General features: G+C 37.0%; 1 protein-coding gene across 14 annotated transcripts in view; it reads left to right on the top strand.

Moving 5' to 3' along the window:
- Positions 1-24,759, top strand: part of DOCK3 (dedicator of cytokinesis 3) — a 226,823-nt gene that overhangs the window by 175,137 nt on the left and 26,927 nt on the right. For 11 of the 14 annotated variants that reach the window (XM_049826986.1, XM_049826979.1, XM_049826977.1 and 8 more), the window contains 13 exons: positions 1,730-1,824; positions 3,375-3,450; positions 4,385-4,485; positions 4,761-4,819; positions 7,186-7,334; positions 9,952-10,037; positions 12,531-12,557; positions 12,677-12,772; positions 14,515-14,575; positions 15,070-15,163; positions 15,863-16,011; positions 20,832-20,918; positions 22,909-23,013. In XM_049826986.1, coding sequence (XP_049682943.1) covers positions 1,730-1,824; positions 3,375-3,450; positions 4,385-4,485; positions 4,761-4,819; positions 7,186-7,334; positions 9,952-10,037; positions 12,531-12,557; positions 12,677-12,772; positions 14,515-14,575; positions 15,070-15,163; positions 15,863-16,011; positions 20,832-20,918; positions 22,909-23,013 — 1,185 coding nt within the window. The remainder of the gene's footprint in view (positions 1-1,729; positions 1,825-3,374; positions 3,451-4,384; positions 4,486-4,760; positions 4,820-7,185; positions 7,335-9,951; positions 10,038-12,530; positions 12,558-12,676; positions 12,773-14,514; positions 14,576-15,069; positions 15,164-15,862; positions 16,012-20,831; positions 20,919-22,908; positions 23,014-24,759) is intronic. The other 3 variants (XM_049826987.1, XM_049826980.1, XM_049826976.1) reach the window with 1 other exon arrangement.

Raw genomic sequence — 24,759 nt, 5'->3', positions numbered from 1 at the left:
GCTTCCCAAATTTGTGCACATTAACTTAAATTATGGCTCTCCTTGAACAGAAGGGGTTCGTGAGGGCTACAGACCCCTGGTGGCTTTTTTGCCACTGACATTTTGAAATGGCACATCTCAAAACAGCAGAAACTAACTTTTAATCTCAACTTCCACAGGAAAAAGGAGTATCTCTGATAACAGTCTGTTTAAAAGGCAGAATAATTTCATAAGTAAAGACAAGATTTTATATAAAATGCTTTTGATTAGCATGGCACTCAATAAATACAGACAATAAGAAGAATGTAATGTGGCAGGAACTTATGTTGCCTTACAAATGACATGGAGAAACAGTGAGACGTCCTCTCTGAATAGGCTTTCAGCTTCTAAATATTTCATGTGCATTTAGAGAGGCATATCAGGGAGATCAATTTGGGATGATATAATTCTTACCTTTAGGCTTTAGGGTTCGATGTGTCTCAGGTTGATAGTTATCTGAGATTACTACCTACTTTTCAGGTAACTTCCAAATTGCTCATAGGAAAATGATTTGGTAAATTAATTCCTATTAACTTTTAATAGATATTTTAAAAAGCTATCTAAACTATAGTTCTTAGGTCAGAGCAGTGAAAAGGTTTGTTGTTGAACTGAAATTTGTCTTTACACCCATAAGAACAAACACTGTTGTATCTCTGATAATCTAAGGATATGTTCCACGAGTGTTACAGAGGCTGAAGATTTTATACCCAACTTTTTTCCAACTATCAGTTGATCTAATAAAATACATTACTTTTTTTTTTTTTTCCTTCAAATCTTGCTGTAATAATATTTCCAATACTACTACTTGGATGGAAAGGCATTATGCTCACTCACCACTGTTACATCTGGGCCAAAATGAGGCCAAAAGTCAAGGAGCTTCTGATGCTTACTCTTAGCTCCAAGAGTATTTACAAGTAGTTACACCAAGATATGAATCTCCTTCCATCCTCTCCCCACTTAAGGCATAATGGTAGGACAGTTCTGAAGAAACCTTGCACTGCCACTTTCTGTGCTATCTTGATTTTGTGTAGAAGAAAAACAAAACAGCAAAATCATGGTTTGCAAGGCCAACAATTTGGCATGTTCTAGCCTCACTGTTCTGCTTTATAGACATAGAGGTGCAGGTAGTCAAAAACCAGAAATGTCTTCAGGTTTGGGGATTTTTTTGGAAGGCAAATATTCAGCAGAATGTGTTTAAAGAGATCTTTTCTGCTGCATGCTGTCAGAAATGGGATTTTCTGTTACTATTTTAAAAAGCACATGTAGGAGTTTTATTGGGCTTGGGTGTGTGGGTTTTTTGTCAAATTTGTGACATAAGTGCAAAGAAATTTGGACATATATATTAATTAAAGGAGTGCATAAATAAATTATTATGATTCCAGTATATTTGAAAAGAGCTGCAAATCGACACTGGAACTGTGGATGATAATATGAGAAGTCATACACAGTTATGCACATAGGGAAGTTTTTCCTTTCACGGTAGAAGTTAAGATTTAAAAGACAGCTGCAACTTGCTTAGTACATATTAGATGCATACAAAATGAATAGAGCCTTATCCCAATATACATTGTTTCCGTGTTTTCAGGTGAACAGCCTAGTAACACAAAGCTCAAGTGGAGCACGCTTAGCTTGATTGTCTTTCTTATAATCAAGAAAACAGATTAATCTGCAGCTGCTGGTGATTTTGTAAATTTTTTTCCCTATGTGATAGGAGTTCCTCCTGAAGATTTTCTGTGTATTTCGGAACCTGATGAAAATGAGTGTCTTTCCTCGAGACTGGATGGTGATGAGGTTGCTCACCAGCAAGTAAGTAGAGAAACAGGTATAAACTGTTGACATTCCTTATCGGAATTTTTTCTCCTCAGCTGGGCAGTTAAAACCTGTCATGCAGTGTGTTTCATCAGACTGATCGAGACAGGAATTCTGGAGTGCTCATCCTCATTCTGCAGTTATTTTAACACTCTGGACCAAACTGGGACTTCTGTATTTGTTCTGTTTCTTAAATTCTACCAGTATGCACAGGTATCAAAAGAGTTAAAAGTTTAAACCCAAAGTTGAAGTAGCTACATTGAGGGTAAAAGTGGCACAGCAGCTATCATAACACATGGCAAGAACAGCTAGCCACACCAAGCGGTATTAACCAGCAGGCCTCTCAGCTCCCTTTCTCAGTAAATTACTACATTAAACATCTGTCTCTTCCCATAAACATCACTCCTTAACCTACCTAGGAGGAGGACTCGGTTATTTTAGAAAAGGAGGAGCAGACCCTAGCGATGGCACCAAGTGCGTTACATACAGAGTTATTTCTCAATTAAGTTGTCATCTACCATTCTAATGCTTTTTTATCTAATTTTCTTGCTTCTGATGGGTTAAGTACTATGCTGTTCAGAATGGCAATAGTGTGATGAACACAGGGTGGCTGGAATTATTTACTAGTTTCTTTAGATAAACTAGCTGTAGAATTACCACTGAGTAACTGACACTGGAGGGGTTCCCGTTACAAGTTTTCCTAAAGGCTGAAGGCTCAGCTGAGCTGTACGCTCTGTGAATTCACCATGCTAATGAAAAGTGAAAGAAGTGGATTTCAGTATTTCGAGCACAAAGATTAAATGAAGTTCTATAAGAAAAGAAAAATCTACATGAAAGACTAGTTACCTCAGATGCTGTAGGCTACCTAGTTCCCTTTTGGCATAATTTTGCCATAAACCTTTAGACTGATAGGTATATTTAGCAATGTTACTGGAAGTATTGCTTGCACGTGAATCAGAAATGTGCTGGTTTTTTGATTCTATTGTTGCCTTAACAACATGCTATTTATTAATTCCTGAATTTATCATATGGCTTGATTGCCTTTTGCTAAGGTGTATTTAGCCATCTACAAAAAGATACCAGGGAATTCAGAATTGGCAAAACACTCACAAATTGAGTTGAAGTGTGAGCCAGATAAAGGACCATTGTATAGCCAAGAATGAAAATAGCTCAAACTTTTTGAGTTGCTCTTCTGTGGAAAAAAAAAAAAATAATCTTTCTGCTTAAAATAGGAGGAAGATGGGTGTATTCTTTCATTTCACTGGAGGTAATATGGCCTAGCTATGCAAAATAGACAGCATTTTAAATGCTCCTATGTAAATTCCAAAAGTTACAATAATGATGAAAATTCTTAATCTTATATCACTTAGTACAAATTGTTTACTAAAACATAGATTAGGTGACTTCTATGCAAATCTAGCAGTGACTACATGAAAAATACCCATTTCTGTCCGTATAGTAAAATCAGCACCACCAAACACTGTAATATGTTATACTCCAGATTCAAATGTTCTTTTTTTCTTTTCTTTTTTTGTTTTTGACTGCAGTATCATAGTTACAACAGTTCAGTACCTGTCTTCTGCACTGCATAAGAATTTCACGGAAACGGACTTTGATTTTAAAGTAAGAACTGATGCTCAGAAAATGTTATGACATCTTTTTAAACTAGCAGTAACAAAGGAACAAAAGCTGTTCTCTACATTAGCTGATTATATTTGCAGCATTTATTTGAGTATCTGTGAGGAAGATGACCTAACTGATAAAAGACAGGAATTTGAATCTGCTGTGGAATTGAGGGGAAGTAGGACAGACACTGTGAGATCAAACCAAGAAAATTGAGGCCCTCATAAAGGAAATGAGTATCTTCATAAGCAATGGAGCTAATGAAGCATGCTGTCTTACAGATTCGTGGTTAATAAAATGTGAGCTCAGGCAATGCTTTTCCTGAAGTGGGGGCATTAATGATCTTCCTCTCCCAGAGGTCTCTCTTTCTGGCTGTTGACTTAAAACCTGGAGGAACACAGTATCTTAGAGGGTGTTTTCCCTCTGTCTGATGGAGTTGAAAATGGGCAACAAGTTCATGCTACTAAGGGAAGGCTGCCTTAGGTACCTAAGCACACATACACACAGCAATGATGGCAAAAGCCTCATTTCTTTGGGAAAACAGACCAAATTCTAGGGATCTCATTCGTGATACAGTGTAATCTCTGGGGATTTTTGAGGGGTATATCTGTTCAGCCTACAGAAAAAATAACTTAAAACTTCACTGAAGTCACCCAGTTTATTCATTTTTGAACTCTGGTGCTAAGAGGAAAGCCCAGTGGAATTAACTTCTTGGGGTTTTTAATTTTAGTTCCTACCAGGTTTTAAATAATCCATTGGTATCCTTAAGAGTTTAGTATCTCAATAGTTAAGATACACATTGATTAAGTTACATCTTGATTACAAAAAGGAACAGTCTGAGTCTACATATATAAAGGACCATATGTCTTCCTACACTTGCTTAAAACTTAGTCCCTGGACTGTAATGTTATAAAACTTCCTTCCTGTGTCACAGGTGTGGAACTCTTACTTCAGCCTGGCAGTTTTGTTTATAAACCAGCCAAGTCTCCAACTAGAAAATGCCACACCAGCAAAGAGGAAGAAGATTCTGGATAAGTAAGAACATGTTTTGTTGGGTTCCCAGCCTTTTCTGCCACCTCAAAAATGAGACTTCTTTTTTACCACAAGTCCCTGTGATTTATTATGGAACTTGGGATGTGTAAATGCTTGGGAAATAAATAAGTAGATCTCCTAATACAGTATTCAGTGATTAGTTGAGTTGTTTAATATTCGCATGTTGACTTAAATGTAAATTTGATTTATTTTTTTTTTAACATCACTGCCTTGCCAGCATTTGCTCATTAGGCAGTTGTCTATCTCATCTCTTTCAGATATGGCGATATGAGAGTGATGATGGCATACGAGCTCTTCAGCATGTGGCAGAACCTGGGTATGTCTCTTCCTTCTCTATCCTAACAACCAAAGCCAAAGTAAACCCGGATTTCTGTTGGAATTTTTTTTTTTTAACTTTTTGTAGCATCATAGAATACTTAGTGACTCTTAAGAGTTGTAAAACCAGGAGGCACTTCTCTTCTCCCACCAAAAACTCTCTTCTGCACTGTCTCATCATATTTTTTGATTTGAAATAATACACTCCTATGAATTAGAACATTTTCTTCTTAAATGGGACAGCAGAAGATTTTGGTTATTTTGACACATCAGTGACAGTTTTTAATGTATTTGCAAATATAAAATCAGCTTTCTCTAATTCCTTCAACTCTGCTGCAGTCAGGTTCATATAGAGATATACTGTTACTCTCTGACTTCTGTCTGATCCGTGCCTGTAAAGTAAAAATTTTCACAGCTGTAACCAACTTCATAATTTTCTAGATGATTTAAAAGCCAAAGGTGTCATGACTCAAAATTTTAGAATCATAGAATCATTTAGGTTGGAAAAGACACTTAAGGTCATCGAGTCCAACAGTAAACCTAACACTGCCAAGTCCACCGCTAAACCATAGCTATGTGCATTTGATAATGAAGCCCAGAAGTGGCATACAGTAAAGCTGCTTTTTTGGTGTCTTCAGGTATCTAGTATGCATAAAAAATTTTACGTTACTACTTTAAAAAAAACAACCCTCCCCCCTAAAAAAACAAAATGGAAAACCCAAACTAAAACCCATAAAGGCCCTGTCCACAATAATGCAACATTTGTGATAAAATTTCAAATTTTGCAATTAATTTTATCTTTTCCTATATATTTTAAGAAATAAAGCATGTTACAAAATGGGGAAAAATACATATTTTTACACAGGTCTCAAAAGGTAAATAGAGATCTTTCATCTAGGACTTGCGCTTTTAGAAGTGTGCTGCAGCAGTCTTCGGTTTAGGTAATTCAGGATTTTGTTAATAAGAGCCAAATAACATCTGTACTGCACAAGAGCAAGTCCAGCTAGGCCAGTATCCTGTCTCCATCTGAGATTTGTGATGAATACCTATGGAAATGTTTGAGGACAAAGGAAGTGTATAGTATTCTAAAGGAAAATTAAAAAAAATGTTTGCTGATAGAGATCACAAATACTACAAGGTTCTGAGAACAGGTAAATCATTAAGAGAGCAAAGGAATGATACAAATCAGATTGGATAACTTGATAATGTGGCTGCAAGCAATATATTCAAAAAGCCAAATATGAACATTTTATTTGTAGGAATATATCTAGGAGTGCTATTCAAGAGAACAGAGACAAATGTATTATGCTGATAATCAGCTGAATGGGAGCTACCTGTAAAATGCCATGAGTAAAAAAGATACCATAATCTTTGACAAAATATATAAGAATCTTGAGTAAGAAAAGAGGGACAATATTACTGCCACAGTTTTTTCATAAGTGCAGCTTGATTCTAGAATAGTTTGCCCGGTCCTTCTTTCTACAGCTCAAAAAAAAAAACCAAACCCCAAAAAAAAGACAAATTGGACAGAGTTCAGAGAACAGTCAGGAAGATGACCATAGAAGTGAAAAAATGCCCTGTTATAAAATACTGAATAAGCCTGACCCATCTTGCACAACTAAGATGATACAGCCACGCTTGATCAGTTTCTAAGCATGTGTGTGAAGAATAGAAGGCTCTCCAATGTAACAGAGATGAAATAACCAGAAAATTATGCTAGACAAATTGAAATGAGAAGCGAGAAGCCCGTTTTAGATCTGTAGATACAGATATTTATCACTGAATGTTGTTCCAAATATGGCTATTTTGATTTATTCTCTGTGACTGCACAGTTAGCATGCCACAGAAGAGATTGTTAGCAAAATGCCTTGGGTTTGCGTTGCTGGGAAGCAATGCAATTTGGTCCTAAGTCAAGGTCAGTTATGAAATTGAGACTTCCATAGCACTGAGGATGAAGAGCTCTGTAGTTCTTTGAAATCTATATATGTTCTATTAAATACCATTGTTCTCACCAGCCCTTTCAAAATCTTTGTCTTCATCAATTAGAGGTGTCTGTGGCCTCTTTTGCCCCTAGTTAGTATGTTTTAGTTTGGTTATTTTTGACAGTTTGAATTCCTTTGCAAGTAAAATGCACTGACAGTATTTGCTGGAGGCTTTCACAGTGAAATTAAAAATGCTTTTAGAGACTTTGCAAGGAATGGTGTAAAGCAAATACTGTTTCTCCAGTCCTTTCATGAAAAGAATGTGTTTGCTTTTCTAATGCTCATGCCACTACTCTGTATATGTCATTACTGCAGGGGTTCCCTGTTTTCTCAGTGACAGATAATGAAGGCTTTTATTTAATTACAGTTGCTTTGTGTTGTACAGGTGAGCATAAGATTCACTTTATTCCGGGAATGATTGGCCCCTTTCTTGGTGTTACACTTGTTCCACAACCAGAAGTCCGGAATATCATGATCCCCATCTTCCATGACATGATGGACTGGGAACAGAGAAAGAATGGCAACTTCAAACAGGTGAAGTCACTTCCCAAGCATTTGCAGTAGTCTTTTTCTTGCTCTGTCTATTTACAATGTCCAGCTGGAAGCAAGGAGTTTGTATCTGTTGATCCATTTCTGATTGTGAAGATGCCGTTGTCATGTAAATAGATAAAAATAGAAAATTTGAAGCATAATTCACAAAACTATTACAAGACTCCCAAGATTATTTAAACAGTTCACTTCACAGCAAGCTACACTTCGCATGAACATAGAGAAGAGGAGCGATGTGTTCATCACATCGGAGATGAGGAAGAGAAAAGAATTTTATAAGTGCTGGGCTCTCACTGCTCTCATCGGTTTCACTTAGATTATTAGTCAACCATTAAATGGGTCAGACTGAGAACCAGAAATGGAGGTGTAAAGATTTAGCCCGTGTTTGTGAAAACAGTGGTCTTTGCTTCTCTGTCTTCAATTTCCATCTAGAAAGTGGCATTGTATAATTAAATAATTATACCATGCTTTGAAACAGACTTTGTGACTGTTTATTTTTTGAGAAATTCTGGTAGCTCTCCTGGAATGGTTATGCCCAACAACAGTTCTATAGTTTCCACCTGCTGTGAGCTCGGATTGCAAAACAAGGAAAGGAGTCTTCATCACTTTGTTGCCCACTCACGGTCAGAGAATTGCTTAAATTTTCCACTGCAAAACAGATCTCTGAAGTGCAAAGTATTAATAATGAAGGATTGATTTGGACTGGCTCCTCAGATTACAGTGCTTCATTGTCATTGTGTTTGGGATAATACTGGGGGCAAGTATCTGCAGATAAATGCTCTGAAGGAGTAAATCCTTTTATTTAAATTATCATAATTCATGTGATTATTTATTATTCACGCACTCATTAAAATGCAAGATGTCATTAGTTGTTTCAGGAGAATAACAGACCTTTTCCATAACCTGACCTATTAAAGGCTGTGCAGAAAAGTATTACCAGGAGTTTATGTTTTCTTCTTCAGCTCCCTTGATTATCACTAGTATTATTATTATTTACTACTATTATTATTACAGTAGCATTTGATCATGGTCCTCTTTTTGCTTGCTTTAGTGTAACAGTAGAACCGTCCCTGTTTCTGGCATTTCCGGTTATAAGTACCTACAGTCATCTTCAAGTTTCTGGACCTGTTTAAACTTGCTGTATCAGGATGAACTCTTCATAATCTTCATTTAATTTTTATACTCACCAATGTATTCTAAACTAGATCTCCAAGAATATTTCTTGAATTACCTGTGGAGCAAATTTCCACACTGTTTTATGAAGCATATGTTGTAACTTTTTAATATTAAAGACAGAATAATCATCTGTATTAGTGAGACTGAAATAAATAGTTAAATAGCACAAGATGTATTAAACCTTATTGACATTAGCTGCTGGAACCAGGAAGTTATTTTTTGTCCAGTACAATGCTAGATAGCTGGACAGATGCAATACTGGTTTCTGTCAAGTCATTGTAGATGACAAGCAAAGAGAAGGTAGGGGTTTTTTATTTAGAGCTTCTCTTTTTGAATACTGAATTGGTTGTCAGAAAATATAAAAATCCTGGAAATACATTTTCAAGCCCTTTTTTTATTTTCTTCAGTAGCTCATGTTTAACAAGGTTATTTTTGCAGTGATACTGGATAACAATGCAGTCTGATTGATGGGCTAAATCAGGCCCGCCTTTAATGATTTCAGCAACAAGAGCACCAGCTCCATTAGTGTGCCACTGGGTGATTTGCTTTTCCTTCTCATCTTTACTTCCTTGGCAATTTGGCAGCTGAAAAACACAGAGAAACTCACACTATGCTTGTCTTCAAATAAAAACAGGCTATATTTCTACAAACAGTTTCAATATTTAGGAACCTCTGTCTTCATTAGTACTGAAAGTATGTTTTCTACAAGATTTCCAAGACTACATGAAATTTTTTTATTTAATGTTAGATACATTGATTTCTGTACTTGAATCAATTTTATGGCAACAGCTGATACCAAACTTGATAATAGGATATATTAGACTAGGGTGGAAATGAATACATATTCAAAACCTTTGTAAGGGAAGAAAAACATAATGATACTGTTGTGGCCCTTTATATGTAAGTGTAAAAAGAAAACGCGTCATATAATAATAGAAAGGCTTGACAAAACTGGGTTTAATGAACAAATAATCTTCCAATGTAATGATGCCTGGATGATGAGAAATCAATTTCCAGTAGAACCATTACAGCAGACTATTAATTCACACCATGAATTAGTTTCTCTGTGTGGATATTCTGTTACAGTACAGGATATAGTTTATCTGATACACTGGTTCACAGAAAGGTGTGAGAGATTTAATTGATAAGAGAATAAACTTCAGAAATTCCTGTGAAGAAGCAGTGGTACCTCCCCTAGGATGTTCATTTAGACCCCGATAAGCAAAAGGATAATTTAGTTTTAGTCTTCCTATTTCACTGAAAAATGAGAAAAGTGTGTCTATTTAATTGAGTCACAGGGAAATAAATCACTTGCACATAGAAGTGGGTAGCATGAGAAACAAAATATTCTTCCAGTCTTCGTAGCATTTGGAACTCTTTCTTCTACATGAACAGCTAATTTGTAACCAGTCCCTTCTTCATCCAGGTGGAAGCTGAGTTGATTGATAAGCTGGACAGCCTGGTATCCGAAGGAAAAGGTGATGAGAACTACAGGGAACTCTTCAGCTTGCTGTAAGCTATGCCAGTTTCTGCTCGCTCTGTGTTGTGCAGGGTCATTGAAAGAGTCAAAGCAGTGATCTGTGCAGCCGCTGCTGCAGTGCTGATCTTCAGAGAAAGCAGTAAAGGGCTTTCTGGCAGGTTTTCATGACATGGCTCAGTGAAACAGAAATATGTCACTCTAATTCTGAAAAGAATATAAAAAACTAAATTCTTCTTTGTTTTCTTTCTGTGACATCTAATACAAGGCTGCACAGGTAAGTAGTTATCCTCCTGCTATCGAAAATTGATTTGCGAGAGGAGCCAGTGCCTTTCTTTTTACATAGCAGTAAGTGAAAGCATGGCCTTAGGATTGTTTAGAGAAACGGTGTACTATCTAGCAAGTCAGGCCTTGTTAGAGCAAAAGAGATTTTCCTCAGCGTTTTCCTTTGCTTCTTCCAATTTTTGAAGGCTGTGTTTTGGTTGGCTCAACAGTTGCAAGTTGCTTCATCCAGAGTCCATCGTGACACTGTATTTCCACTCCCTTTCAAAACAAAAACCCATACTCGTAAGGATAAACTTAAAAGACTTCTTCCATCTGACTTTCCGCTTAATTATCTTTGATTACCGATCTCTCTTCAGATTTCATTTCCAGTGATCCTAGTTTATTCCAAAAGGATTTATTTTGAACTCTAAAAGTCCAGAGCACTTAACCCTAAATCTTTTAATATTCCAGTTAGCCATAGGGATCATTAGCAGAACTTTAGCCATATATTCAGGACAATTTTATGTGACACCCAATAGCATGCTGGCAGTTTGAGGCATAAACCTTTGTTTTGCTAGAACCAATACTTGTATTTCTGAATTTACAATGGCGCATTCATTCATTGTCAAGATAGGTAAGCCTGCCCATCTTGTATGCTTATCCTTAGGAAGCATGTAAATGTATTTTTTATTTGTGTATATTCAGCCTTGGGGAGTCTGGCATGTTAACAACATAAGTCTGTTTCAGAAATAAAGGAAAGAAAATATCTTTTTTTTCTTTTTTTTTTTTTTTTTTTAAAATTCACCTGTGTTGTGGTTTAACCCCAGCCAGCAACTAAGCACCACGCAGCTGCTCACTCCTTGCCCTGCCTCAGTGGGATGGGGTGGAGAATCAAAAACAAGTAAAACTTGTGGGTTGAGATAAGAACAGTTTAATAATTGAAATAAAAATTAAAATAAATAAATAATAATAATTGTAATGAAAAGGAAGATAACAAAGGGCGTGAAATATAACCCAAGAAAGACAAGCGATGCACAATGCAGTTGCTCATCACTTGCTGACTGATGCCGAGTTAGTTCCCAAGCAGTGACTAACCCCTCCTGGCCAGCTCTCCCCAGTTCATATACTGGGCATGACATCACGTGGTATGGAATACCCCTTTGGCCAGTTCGGGTCAGCTGCCCTGGCTGTGTCCCCTCCCATCTTCTTGTGCCCCTCCAGCCTTCTTGCTGGCTGGGCATGAGAAGCTGAAAAATCCTTGATTTAGTATAAACACTGCTTAGCAACAACTGAAAACATCAGTGTGTTATCAACATTCTTCTCATTCTGAACCCAAACCCCAGCACTCTAGCAGCTACTAGAAAGAAAATTCCCTCTAACCCCATCAAAACCAGGACAACCTGGCAAGAGGAATATTGTGCATTTCCTTTGCTCCAGTTGAAGACATTTGTTAGCCAAAATGTTAAGAATTCGGGGACTGTATGTAGGTTGTTACTTATTTTTAGATGATAGTGACTGCATGTATTACCAAGAAACACATCCTGGAAGTCCAGTAACCTTTTAGTTTGTATTTGCTACTGACTTTTCTGAGAACAACATGAACTTTGAGGAAACATTTCCACAAAGTCAATAAATGCTGTGTGAAATGAACAGTTGATCCTGAATTATACTGTCTCAACTATATGCTGAAATATGAATTGGCTCCCTCAGCTAGAAATCATTCCAGTACAGAAGAGCTTGCCTCTTCTCAGGACATGTATGACACCCAACAGAATTTCTTTCCTCTTGACAGTATAGAAGTGACAAGTTCTTTGACCAGAGATCCAGTTTCAGGAAACCACCATGTCAATTTGCTTTCTTTTTTCACTTTTTAAATTTTGGTGTTCTCACTCTACCCTTCTCTCATCCTTCACAATTGTCTCAGTGAGATGCTTGCTCTATTGTCTAGTTTGCTGAGCAGGAACAGATTGACTTTATGTATTTACAGCTTAAATTGTGACTCAAGGTTGGTTGGTTGGTTGCTGATTAGGGATGAAAATTTATGTAAGGATGGGCAAAGAAGAGGTATTTGCAGTAGGTTTAGACTCCCCTCCAACTTCTTACTGCTGCTGGCAGTATTTAAGCTACAGGTAATAATGTGGGAATCAACTGTTGCCATGAGCATTGCTCTTTTTCATGTGTTTTAAATGGCAATGTGAAGATATTTTTCCTTCTCCTGTCAATTCTGTAATTTCCTTGTCTCTGCTTCATGCTGCCTGGAGTAGAACCCAGCTCTTTGGGCCTTATCCCAGGTAAGATAGTAATTCTATCAATTTGTTTATGAGGAAGAAACCAAGTTGTCCACAGCTGTCTGCATGCAGTATACCATTTCCCCGGAAGCCTCATCTGCTGTCTTTCTACCTCCAAACAGTTTGCTGGAGAAGATTGAGCAGGAAACATGGCGGGAGACTGGAATCTCTTTTGTTACATCAGTTACTCGTCTCATGGAGCGTCTGCTTGACTACAGGTATCTGGCAACAACAGTAATATATTCCAAGTATAAGAATTTTGTAAAGAGGTAGTACTAAGTTTCTTTTCTACAGGGAATGTTATTATTGTTTATCAAGCTGCATGCTTCTCTGATGGCAAGTGTTGTGTAAGCAAGCCTAACTCATTGCTGCTGGGCTCTGAGCAAAAATCCTAAGTCCTCATGTCTAGAGCCCTAATTCTCATTCCTGATAATAGCACAGATAAAGAAATTTTTTAATTCGTCGTTTTGTACTAAGGTTTACTGAGGTTGCTAAATGCTTAATTCCTTCTATCATTGAAATGATGTCACCTAATTTGGCAAAAGAGATGCTAAATGCAAGAATGATCTCAAATGCCTCGCTGAATCGAGATGTGCTGAATGTCTCATCTAGATACACAGGGTTGGAAAACTTTTCATCTGAGGAAAGTCTGACATGTCAGCTGATGAGTCATGTGCAAGACTTAACTATAAATTAGGCATCCTTTGTTTAGTTTTAGACTGAAGGTTGCAAGACTATTGTGTCAATGCAGCTGAGCTTTGATTCAGTTACAAGAAAATATTTTAACTTCATAGATACATACACACACATGCATTTACACACACACTCAGAGTTGTTTTTATGGAACAATAGACAATTTGAAACTATATAGAACTGCCCCAAATATTTCTGTCTTTAGCCTACTGACAAGAGTTCAAATAATTTTTTCTTCTGCTGCTGCTCATTATAGCTGCTGCTCATTATAGGTGAAAACCTGTGACTAGGCTGGGTATTCTGCAATCCCAAATCCTTTTCTGTGCTTTTTAGTTTGCTCTTTTTGTTATCCTTACCAGTTTGATCCAATCTCCTGTTTGTTTCCTGACAACAGCTGCTGTACAACTACTATGCAAGTCCAGCAAGGGAGCCTTTTTTTTTTTTTTAAATGAAATTTGCTATCAATGCAATGTTGATACACAGATATACATTTTCGTGCCTAACTGTGGAACAGATACCAGTTTTTAATTGATTTTTAATACATAGCAGGTTTTTTCATTCCCAGAGCAGGGAACCGCATTGAAATTTGGAAATACACAGGCATCTCTTGCAGTCCAGCTGCCAGTTAGTTGACACAGTAGTTCTCAAGACATTTTGCTGTGTCACTGCTTTAAAAATTTTGTCTCTTCTTCACAAATGAATGCGATACTCTCGAGTCAAGATTAGTGATTTCTGAAGCTTTAACTTTTTGTACTGCTTGAATGGAAATAATTTCTAAAATATTCCAGAAACTAAAGATAAATTCTGTGATATAATGTATCTATGAAAAAGTTAGTAATCTAGTCTAAATTACTCAGGTTCCACCTTTCAGCATGCCAACACTACATTGGATAACTGAATTTGTGAAAGCTAATCTTTTGACTAGGAAACCACTAAACATTTAAATAAACAATAGTTTTTCACTTTTATACTAGCTCGTTCGTTCAGATGATTTTTAGTGCCTATCGTGATTTTGTTCAGATCCTTGTAAGAAATGAAGTAGCAGTCATTTCAGGTTCTCAGATGCAGACATGTCAGAGGACACTCAGTTCTCTCATCATTTAAGCCATAATACAGAAATTTTTCTTAGAGGAACTTTATAAAATAGAGTGTGCGATTAACTGTTGTTTGTGATCCAAGGAGACTCTGGAGGATAAGATAGGTTCAAATTCATTTTAAAAGGACTTTTTTTGCAGATGTATGTTTTAACATTGCTCTGCTTTCTTAGGGACTGTATGAAAGGAGATGAAACAGAAAACAAGAAAATCGGCTGCACTGTTAACCTTATGGTAAAGATCTTTCCTTTATCTCTTTGTGATACTGTGCAACGCTGTTGAAACTGGGACAGGAAAGGTTGGGATAGAAATCTGTGTCAGGCAAGTGCAGCTTCAGAATCTGAGCACTGGGGTGATAGAACAGAATGACAGGGATTGTGAGGATCCTATGGAGGTCTCTGGTCCAACTTTGTGCTTAGAGAAGGGCCAAATAGGTCAGGTTCTTCAGGGCCTTTTCCAGCTGAGTTCTGCGTATCCCTGTGACAGTGTGTTCTACAACCTCCCTTGCCTTTTCTTTCAGCTTTTCCCTACCTTCATTATGAAAAAAAATCATGGCATGATAAAATCAGTGGGTTAAATCAGTACGAATATGAAAATAATTATTACTTTTGTTTTGCACTAATAATGTATTCTCTTTTCAATACCTTTATACATACACAGATGCTGCTGATTGTCTTAAATGAAGGAAGTCTTAATAAGGGTAACAACTCTCTTTTTTTCTTTAACAGAATTTCTATAAATCTGAAATTAACAAGGAAGAGATGTACATCCGCTATATCCACAAGCTGTGTGACATGCACTTACAGGCTGAGAACTACACAGGTTAGTAAGACATCATATGGGGTCTGCTAGAAATCCTGGTGAAAGTGTTTGACTCGCCCAACGTTATGCTCGTAACATCTGATTCATTCTTTTGGAAGAAAATGGTATAAATCAGTTAGGGCAGTTGGGAAGATAAGAAGCTGAGGTCCAGCTCATTTCCTCAAGTAAAATAATATATATCTATGCCCACACAACCATACAACTATTCCGTTACACCCTGAATTTTACATTAAAGTGTTGTACAAGGAACATTGATCAAAAAAATCACAACAATGGAATCAAAATTAGAGGAAGATTAAAAAATCACAAAACCACTGTTATATTGTCATTTGCCATATTTCCTTGCATTGTAGAATTTAGGGGGCTCTTAGAAAGTGTATAGACTCTAATTCTCTGTTGTCCAAGCTCTGTTTACAGCTACAGGCCCTGCATGTAGTGATATATCTGAATATCTGACTGTGCATTTAAATCAAGTAGTTAGTAAAAAGAAACTTGACAGATTTGTACCTAAAAGTCAGCTTTGTCCTGCTATTTTAAGTAATTTAATAAGTTAACGATTTAATGAGAGTTCAGAATTTTTTCTCAAATTGTAAATCAGAAATTCCAGACTCTAAGAAGCGGGTCTAGTGACCTTTCAACCTAATGGCTGTATTTATTTGTTGTCATTGATTCAGTGTTCAATAATTGCATTTCCAACAGAGGCTGCATTTACTTTGCTTTTGTACTGTGAGTTGCTTCAGTGGGAGGACAGACCTCTGAGAGAGTTCCTGCATTATCCATCTCAGTCAGAGTGGCAACGTAAGGAAGGTCTGTGCCGTAAGATTATCCATTACTTCAACAAAGGGAAGGTATGCCAACTTCTTCTCTCTTCCAGCAGCTTCCTTCCCTTTTCCTGACTTACTTAGGGCTTGCAGGCCTATCATCTCAGTTCAGTAGTCTGGAAGTAAATTTGTATCAAAAGGTTTTATTACTTGAGAGATTGCTTCTTGGCTTTCTGGATGAAAAAACAGATGAGAAAATGGGTATGGGTATTTCATTATGCATAACATTTGGAACTAGTTTAGGTAGGCCAACAGGAGAAACACCAAACCATTTTTATACCTTTAAACCAAACTTTGGATCACCTGATATGGCAAAAAGCTCTATGAATGCCAGCTCCTTAGCTTTTGGGGGGTGGGATTGCATTTTGTAGTTGTCTATGCAAATTGCTGTGTTATGACTCACTTTAGGGCTTGTTTTGTTTCTAACCTATAGAAGTAAATGGCAGGCAATAGACTGTAGGAGTCCCTTTATTAAAAAAGGTTTAAGTCTTTCCAGTGTCACTGTTATTTTAAAGTGGCTTTCAATTAAAGTGCAGTCCCATCCATTGCCCAAGAAGAAAATCAATACATTCCAATTTCACGTATTCAGTATGTTTTTCCTAGAATAATTTTTTTTTTTTAATTACTGCAGACATAGGTGTTATAGTCCCTTGTGACATGGTGTTTTGGGAACATTTCAGAGGTGAACCTTAAAAGTGATATCATATATCAGAATATTTTCAATTTTTTCCCTTCTCTAGAAAAACTCCTACAGCTTATATTATTGGAAGATAACGTCTGTATGTGCGCCTCGGGGTTGGTTTTGCCTGTGATGGTAATGACAGTGGCATTAAATACAAATGTGATTTGGTTCATATGGGGTTGCCCTTCCTGATAATCCTTTCCTAGCCCTGATAACTGAAAGTTGCACATGGCAAAGACATTCTCTACAGAACCAGCAAAAGGAAGTCAGATTCCTGTGTGTAGGAAGAAATGGCCTATTTATGAGGAAGTGATTAATTAAGGAGAATTTTTTTCTTTTTGGCCAGAATTGTTCTTGTGTAATAATAATGAATATGGTTCTCTTTTTTAGTTTCAGAAATTTTCAGTTTTTCAGACTGCACTTTAAAAAAAATAATTACTGACTTGTGCAAATATTGTAGTACCATACTGTCTGACTAGAAAAAGATGATATACAGACTATGTAAAACAAGTGAACCTGTATTTTTGACAAGACCAGGCAATCCATATATGCACTGAAGGGGAGTAAAAACTTGACGGATATAATTTTCCTATAAAACTCCTAACATATTATAGACTGTTAACCTCTTGAGGTTTTTTTCCCCACTGGATGTTTTTTGGAGTTACTTGACTTTGTATTTTAATCCTCCTTTATTATAAATGGTAGCTGAATGACTAAATAATCCACTTAAGCAGTGTGTATGTCACTCAAACTGTGGAAGTGAAAGATGCTGAGAAGCCAAATCCTCCTGCTGCTTTTCAGCACTCTTTCTGTTGCTGTGTAACAGGGAACAGCTCAGGGAATGGAAGAAACTTGCTTCCCTCAACTTGTGTCTGATAGGTTCTTTCTGCACTACCCTAAGATGGTCCCTTCTCAGGTCCTGAAGAGTGGAATTTGTTGTTCTGTGTCCTTCAGTTGCACTTGTAGAGTTTAAGTTTCTCATGCTGCTCCTGGCATCTTCCACTAAGTAAGGGGGTCAAAGCAGCATGAAGATGGTGTAAAAATTCTGCATTTGTTAATGGAAAAATTTTCTTAGCACAGGAGTGGGGGAAAACTATGGCCACAAGACTGTCTTGTGAGTTTGACATAAAGGGCGTGCCAGTGGAGGACAAGGAGTGGTGGCATGGCTTACGGCAGGCCTAGAGCACTGCAGTGGGGTGCAGAATTGAGTAACTCCCATTCTCAATATTGTCAGTAGCAACCCTGTGTTGGGAAGAAACAAGGTGTTCCAAAGCCCTTTTAGCCTTCACTCTGGTCGTGTGCTCCTTCCTACTGATTTCTGCTATGCTTTGAATTGGTTTATGGCTCAGTCGGCAGCATGTGCATAATTTTAAATGAAGATTATTTTTTTTTTAACTCAAGGTTACGATTTTGTCTGTTAAAACTCAAGGTTTTCTAGTTGAAGATGACTGTGAAAGGAACAGTTTGAACCTGATTGATCATGCTTCTGGACAGCAATAGCTTGAAAACTACACAACCCTTTTTTGTCCAGTTCACTGCTAGATTTTATTAACTAAAAACTCTGACTAGCTCCCATCACAGCATCTCATACTCACAGTGTGTATTCTCCTTGGTGCCAGCCATGTGCTGTGAGACACCCAAAGCTGTATTTCCAAAGCAGTTTATTTTTAGATCATGTGCTCTATACCCAACATTTGAACTAATTTCTCTTCTGCACCCTCATGTGAATCATATTTGCAAAAGAGATCTGCGCACTGGGATGTGAGTAAATAAAGGTTGCTGTTCATAAACTTTGATTGTCTGTATCTGTGCCTGCTTGTGTGCAGTCAGTAGCACTCAACAGAGAGTTGCTGGTGCCGTAGGAGAAAGCTGCATTAAATGTCATATGAATGTGCTTTTCAAGTGAAGGACATAATACAGAACATGCAAACAGATCAGACGTCAGCAAAACAGAAAGCAATAATGAGGGAAATTAACAGTGGAGACATTAGGAAATTATTTAAAGGGGGGAAGAATGATGCTTTAGAGGAAAGTGACACTTGCATAGCACACAGAATTCAATATTAAATTTCTACAGTATGAAGATGGTTCCAATTAACATCACTGTTTTTAAAACTGACGATCCCAGTGACTCAGATATCCATTCATTCTCTTTTCCTTTCAAATATCTGCAGGCTCTTTTCTCTCTAAGAAGACCTATATATTGTGTTTCTTTGCTTCTTTATCTCATCTCATATCTACAGAATATTCAGCTAGCACAGCGGAATTTCTCTGTGTGGAAGTCTAAATGAAACAAAGAGAAAGCCTGAGTTAAGATGACAGGAATAGTATCAGGGTACACGTAGAAGAGCTGGTATAAAGAGAAATAAGATGTGGTTACATGTTGTTAATTTAATTCACATCAGAAAAGGAGCATGAAAAGGTTACATCTTTAGGATCACCTCAAGGGAAGAAAGACAGCTAGCTTTCTGCTTCTATCCGGAAGACAGATTAGAGACTTACGTAGGCTTTAGCCACAGCATCCCATCTGGAAGTGAGACTCTGCTCACACTCTGTGTGACAAAAACCATTTATTTCTGGCCAGACGTTTTAGAAGAGACTTTTCCATCCTTTCAAGTAAATATAGATCAACTAAGGACTGAAAATCTATGTATAATATCTCTGTAAAGAATGCCGAAACTTATTTAAAAGCGCAATGGTATTTGTGTTTGCAAATACAAACACTCACCTTGCTAATGTTGTTGATCCCAATTCAGTGTGTCAGTTTGTATGTCATGGACTTTTGACAATCCACAGCAAAAATCCTGTTAATTCGAGACTACAAAAACCTGAGTAAAATTCTGAGTAGTCAAGTAAATGGTCTTTCAGTTCATTTCCTGTTGTATGTATTGTATTTATCTAAATAAATCTCAGGCTTCCCATCATCCCAAACTACTAATACTATCAGAATATCCAAATTGATTCTGAAAGAATCTTTTATTTAGCAATTTCTCATATAATTATTTGTAATTAACTGAAGCTAAAGAGATGTACGATCATTATTTTTGCCTTCTTAGTTCTTACAACTATCCCTTCTTTTAATAAAAAAGTTCTTACACTTACTGGTTTTGCTATTCAGATAAAAAAAGCTTTGCTGATATTAAGGGTGAGAGAACAGACACTACAAATGTGTGTGCATAAAGGGAAGCACACTAAATCAGTGTAGAGATTCACTTTTTTTAAGTGAAGGTACATGTAACCAGAAAAACTCCTTCCATATTAAGTGTTAGTATTTTACATAATTACTCTTAATTACTGTTACCAATAACCGGTAATGCATAAGAGTTAATCCAATAAAGGTTCAACTGAGACCTTGGTGTTCTAGATCCTTTACATAAGTGTGGTAAGAAACAGTTGTTCCCCCAAAAGGCTTCCAATCTATGCAGGTAAAAGATGATGGGAAAGGAGATTTCAGTTCAAGGGTGTAAAATGAGCACTCTAAAAAACTAAGTGAGGTAATGGGAGTCTTTCTCTCAATGTGGGTTTGCCCAAATTCAGTCTCTTTCTTCCTTACCTCTGAGGGTGATGAGTATGGTGTACTAGAAAAGATTTATTGTATGCAGACTGTAAGTTGAAGAAATGAGTTTTGTTTTCAGTGCTGAATATGGATATTCACTCAGTGCAATAATGCAGGTCAGTTCTGAAGATGCTTTGTCTCTGCATTTGAGTGTTTCCCATTGCTTGACAGTTTCATGCTTTCAGCAGGAAGTAGCAGCACTGGGAAGGAGAGCACTTTGCTGGGAGCTATTCCCTAACTCTTTACTCCACGAGTTTTAGGGCAGAAAGCAAAGGAGATGTTGGGGGTGGGCTGAAGGGGTGTCTAACAAGAAGAAAAATTGTTATTTGTATTATCTTTCTCTAAATAAGTTACCAGTCTCATGAGTGAACTGTCAGTAATGAGCAGTATGTGTGTCTAATTTCAATGGAACATATGCCTCTGTTACCATCTTGAAGAAGGAATTAATCTGATATTTAATGGAAACTGTTTCAATACATTGGATTTTCACATCTAATCCCTGGCATTTCATACCAAACGAATTCCCAAAATTGAATTTCCATATTCCTCTCAGCTGAGTTGACATTAACATTCTGTTTGCTGTGAGTGTGATTTGCTTTGGTTTCACAGAGCTGGGAGTTTGGAATCCCACTGTGCAGAGAACTGGCCATACAGTATGAAAGTCTCTATGATTATCAGAGCCTCAGCTGGATTCGGGTAAGTAGCAGCAGCTCCTGTCCTTGCAGATTCTCATGTCATTCCCCAGGGAATTTTGGTCTCCTGTCAGAACATTCTGAATTTAAAAAAATCATCATATTCCCTGTACAGCTCCATGCATTTACAGTGACTCCTTTGCCATTAACTCCTTTCGATGACTTCATAGGTCCACTGAAGCGATTCCTAAGTCTGCTAGCAGTAAATTCCCATGAGTATATAGAGACAGCACACACACAGGAGCTGGGCTTGCTATTGCAATCACATATTTATATATATGTTTTTGCATTAAATATCTTTTTTTTTCTTTTTAAAGAAATGATATATTGATATTTCATTTTTATTCCAAAAATATCAAGGACAGCTTGTGCCTCAGTTGACATAAGAGGAACAGGAGAGAAAGAATGGAGAAGGCAAACATTTCTGGCTTTCTAATCAATTTACAATAATCTGGTCCTCCATTAAAACCAAAAACATTATGAAATCACGGCACATTTGCAGCATTGTGCTTTAATCAGAAAAAGTAAAAATTCTGGCTGTTACTTAAAAGCTTTTTAAATGTGAAAATAGTTCATCTGCTTTTGTCCCCTGGGGTAGCATGCATATACCCAAATTTAAGATTTACGCTATGTTGATGTATTCTTATACACAGTGGTTTAAATTCCCTTAAAAATTCAAATTTATTCTCATCTGAAGGTAGCTGTCTAACTAGGTCTCGTGAACTGCACTTTTTCAGAACTTCTTTTCTTCCAAGTGGCCCTAGAGAGAGTACTGGTGACCATCTTGGTTGTGCACTTGTTTATTGTAGACATCTAAAATAGATCAGTGTGAAAATTTATCGTGGTATACAGGAAATACTGTATCAGTAAAGTGATCATGATTGATGAGCAAACAAACTTATTAAAGACGTAGTCAAGTCTCATGCATCAAGACTTTCTTTCCTGAAACATCAGTAAATTAGCTGTTCTTGCTGCCTCTTTATTATTTGGATTTAATTAGCTAGCCAGGTGAAGAGCATCTCAGCTGATCAGTATAACCAATTCACGTCATCCTTTTGCTCACCTGTGTGCAATCTGTTTTCTGTTCAAGTTTCCCAACTCTGTGTTGATCTGAACTGACTTGAATTTCTCCCCACTCCAAAAGAGTTTTTGTCTATGTTATTCACATCATTCAACGCATTCCTTAATTCTTCCTGCAATAATTCTGGGGACCTTCTCCATTTTAGAAAAGGAGTTAATACGTGTGGGAACCGAGAACAAAACCTTGATGCAATATTCTAAGTCAAAGCTGCTGTTAGGGTTCCCTGCAGTGGCAGCAATGATGTCAAACTGATTCTTCTCTTTAAAAAGCTATCTTTTTGCTATAGTGAAATTCCTGTGAGCCTTTCAACTGAGATTCAGTTTGGCAAGGGGTCTTGAAATCCCATTCTTGATATAAATGCTAGCACAGTGCCACAATACTAGTAATTGGACCTAGAGAGAAGTCCTTTTACTTTTTCCAAACCTTTTTTCTTCCATGTCAAAGCTACTGGTGCACAGAGCTGTAGATGAATTTTGTTTCATCCTTTTTCATACCCCTCAATTAAGGCAAAACCAATTGAATTGATACAATTTTCCAGACAGTGATACAGATTTGAGCTATAGGAGAGAATAGGACACTGTGAGCCAGGCAACATAGATCTTCATCTCAGCTTTGCCATTAATTCTGCAATGCAAAGAAAATTACGTGCAAGACCTGTTTAATTTAAAATGAGTTACAACAGAAAAATGTTCATATGTCATCTCCAAAAATGCAAAATTAATATGATGATACTACAGTCTGTTCCACCATGTAGACTGTTTAATTAATAATTTTTATCTTTAAAATAATTTCAGTCTTTTCATAAAAAATTGTGGGGGCAAAAGAATAATGTGCTATTTTAATGTGTCTTGAGATTCTGATGTTTTAAGTGCAGCTTTAAGGGTCTGATAGCAGCTATCTTTTTCCTCCATAGAAAATGGAAGCTACCTATTACGATAACATCATGGAACAGCAGCGCTTAGAACCTGAGTTTTTCAGAGTTGGTTTTTATGGTCGGAAATTCCCATTTTTCCTGCGGGTAAGCCAGACTTGTACAAAATATGACAAAGTGACCAGACTCAGAGTAGCAGTTAAGGCTTTGTATTTTTGTCATGGAGATATGATGTCTGCCATTCAGCTTATTTTTTTACTCCAGCACAAGTAGAAACAGCTTTCTGGCTGAACTGAAGGATGTGGTCCATTGGTAATTTTCTTAAGACCAGATATCAGAAATTTGACTCATGCCGATGTGTATTTTTGACAATCTGCAGATGCATCACAAATTGCCGCTATATTAAGCAAAATGCTGTATTGCAGCAATGTTTCGGTCATTACTCAACTAATTTTCATCATCTCAAATTATCACACTTTAAAAAGTCTCACATGACAGAATGATTCTAATACCAGACTGATGACTCTCTTATGCTATCTACAAGTGAAAATTTCCTCTCTTCAACAAAAAGCCTAGCAGCTTCTCTGGACACGTCCTCACTTTGAGCTTGTTGTCTGCTGGTGTATACAGGATCAGCTGGGTCTGCAACCCATTTAAAAAGTGAATTGATCTTATTTTCCTAATGAGGAACCAAACCTAAACCAGATATTTGTTCATACAATGTCTTGTTGCTAGTTCAGTGCAAGGAAGGAATATAATCTGACAACTGCTCTAAGAGGTGTCTGAAAATTGATGGTATATGCCATCTAGTTTGACAGGACAAACTAACTTAAAACATGCTTTCAAGAACTGGAGGTGCATGTTCTGTGTTCTCTTTAAAGAAATGGTTTGACAAGAGATGGCACCACTCTTGAGTTATACAGTAAGAAGCTATAAAAAGCCAAATTGTGTACCATTTCAAAAATTGCACTCTTAAGTTTCCCTCTGATTACTAAATATTTTTTCTTTAACTAAGATTTAAACATTGGTGTTTAATTACAGTCTTTTAATGGAAACAGAAGCAGGGGAAGTAAAGGCAAGTTGGAATTAATCAAGGTGAAAATACCAGTGGATAAAGGGTGGCTTCATGTTATTTAAAGGTGAAGTTGAACAGTGCCATAATGTAACAGCCTCAGTCAGTGTGCAGAACACACCTGCAGAGGAATCTGAGGAAATGACAACTGTTGCAGCATGAAGCAGTAGCTACCCTTTCATGAAGATCTCCAGAGAAAACTGCCAATTTCTTTTTTTATATCTAACAACAGATGTTTCAGAAAATGAATGACAACGAAGTCATTATGACACATAAGCATTCCTACATTTGAAGTAGTATCAGTGAATCTAGCTTATTTTATTATATTATGAATCCTACAGTTTCATCTTGGATCCTGCATGGCCTGTGTGTTTAACACTGCACGAGTTTTCAGTGCACAGCACTTACTCTTTTTGCAAAACGGTGTAACAATGTGGATACTTGGCTGGAGACATTAAAAGCAAACATGAGCGTACATAATTATAATCCTTATTAATTCTGCAATTATATTTGGTAGCAGTACTTCTGATAGCAGATTACTGATGTAGCAATCTCATTAAAAGTCATCCTCCTCCTTTCTCTCTCTAATGATCCATACAGCATACATATTGCGAAGCACAGACTAAGCCCATTAGCAATCACATCAGCATGGATCACACAGTAAAGAGATTGGAAGCAGCTATTCTAGAGAAGAAAAAGATTTACATGGATTTAAAATTTTCAAATGGATATGAGAGGGATTTAAAGTGATCAAATAACTCTACAGCCTTTTCTCAGTTTTGTCTATTGCTGTATAGCTTAAGACAGAAAATAACCACTTC

The sequence above is a fragment of the Accipiter gentilis genome, chromosome 23 (assembly GCF_929443795.1).
Source record: "Accipiter gentilis chromosome 23, bAccGen1.1, whole genome shotgun sequence".
Classification (NCBI taxonomy): domain Eukaryota; kingdom Metazoa; phylum Chordata; class Aves; order Accipitriformes; family Accipitridae; genus Astur; species Astur gentilis.
Note: the sequence above shows the minus strand (reverse complement) of the source record. Positions and strands in the feature narration are given on the sequence as shown.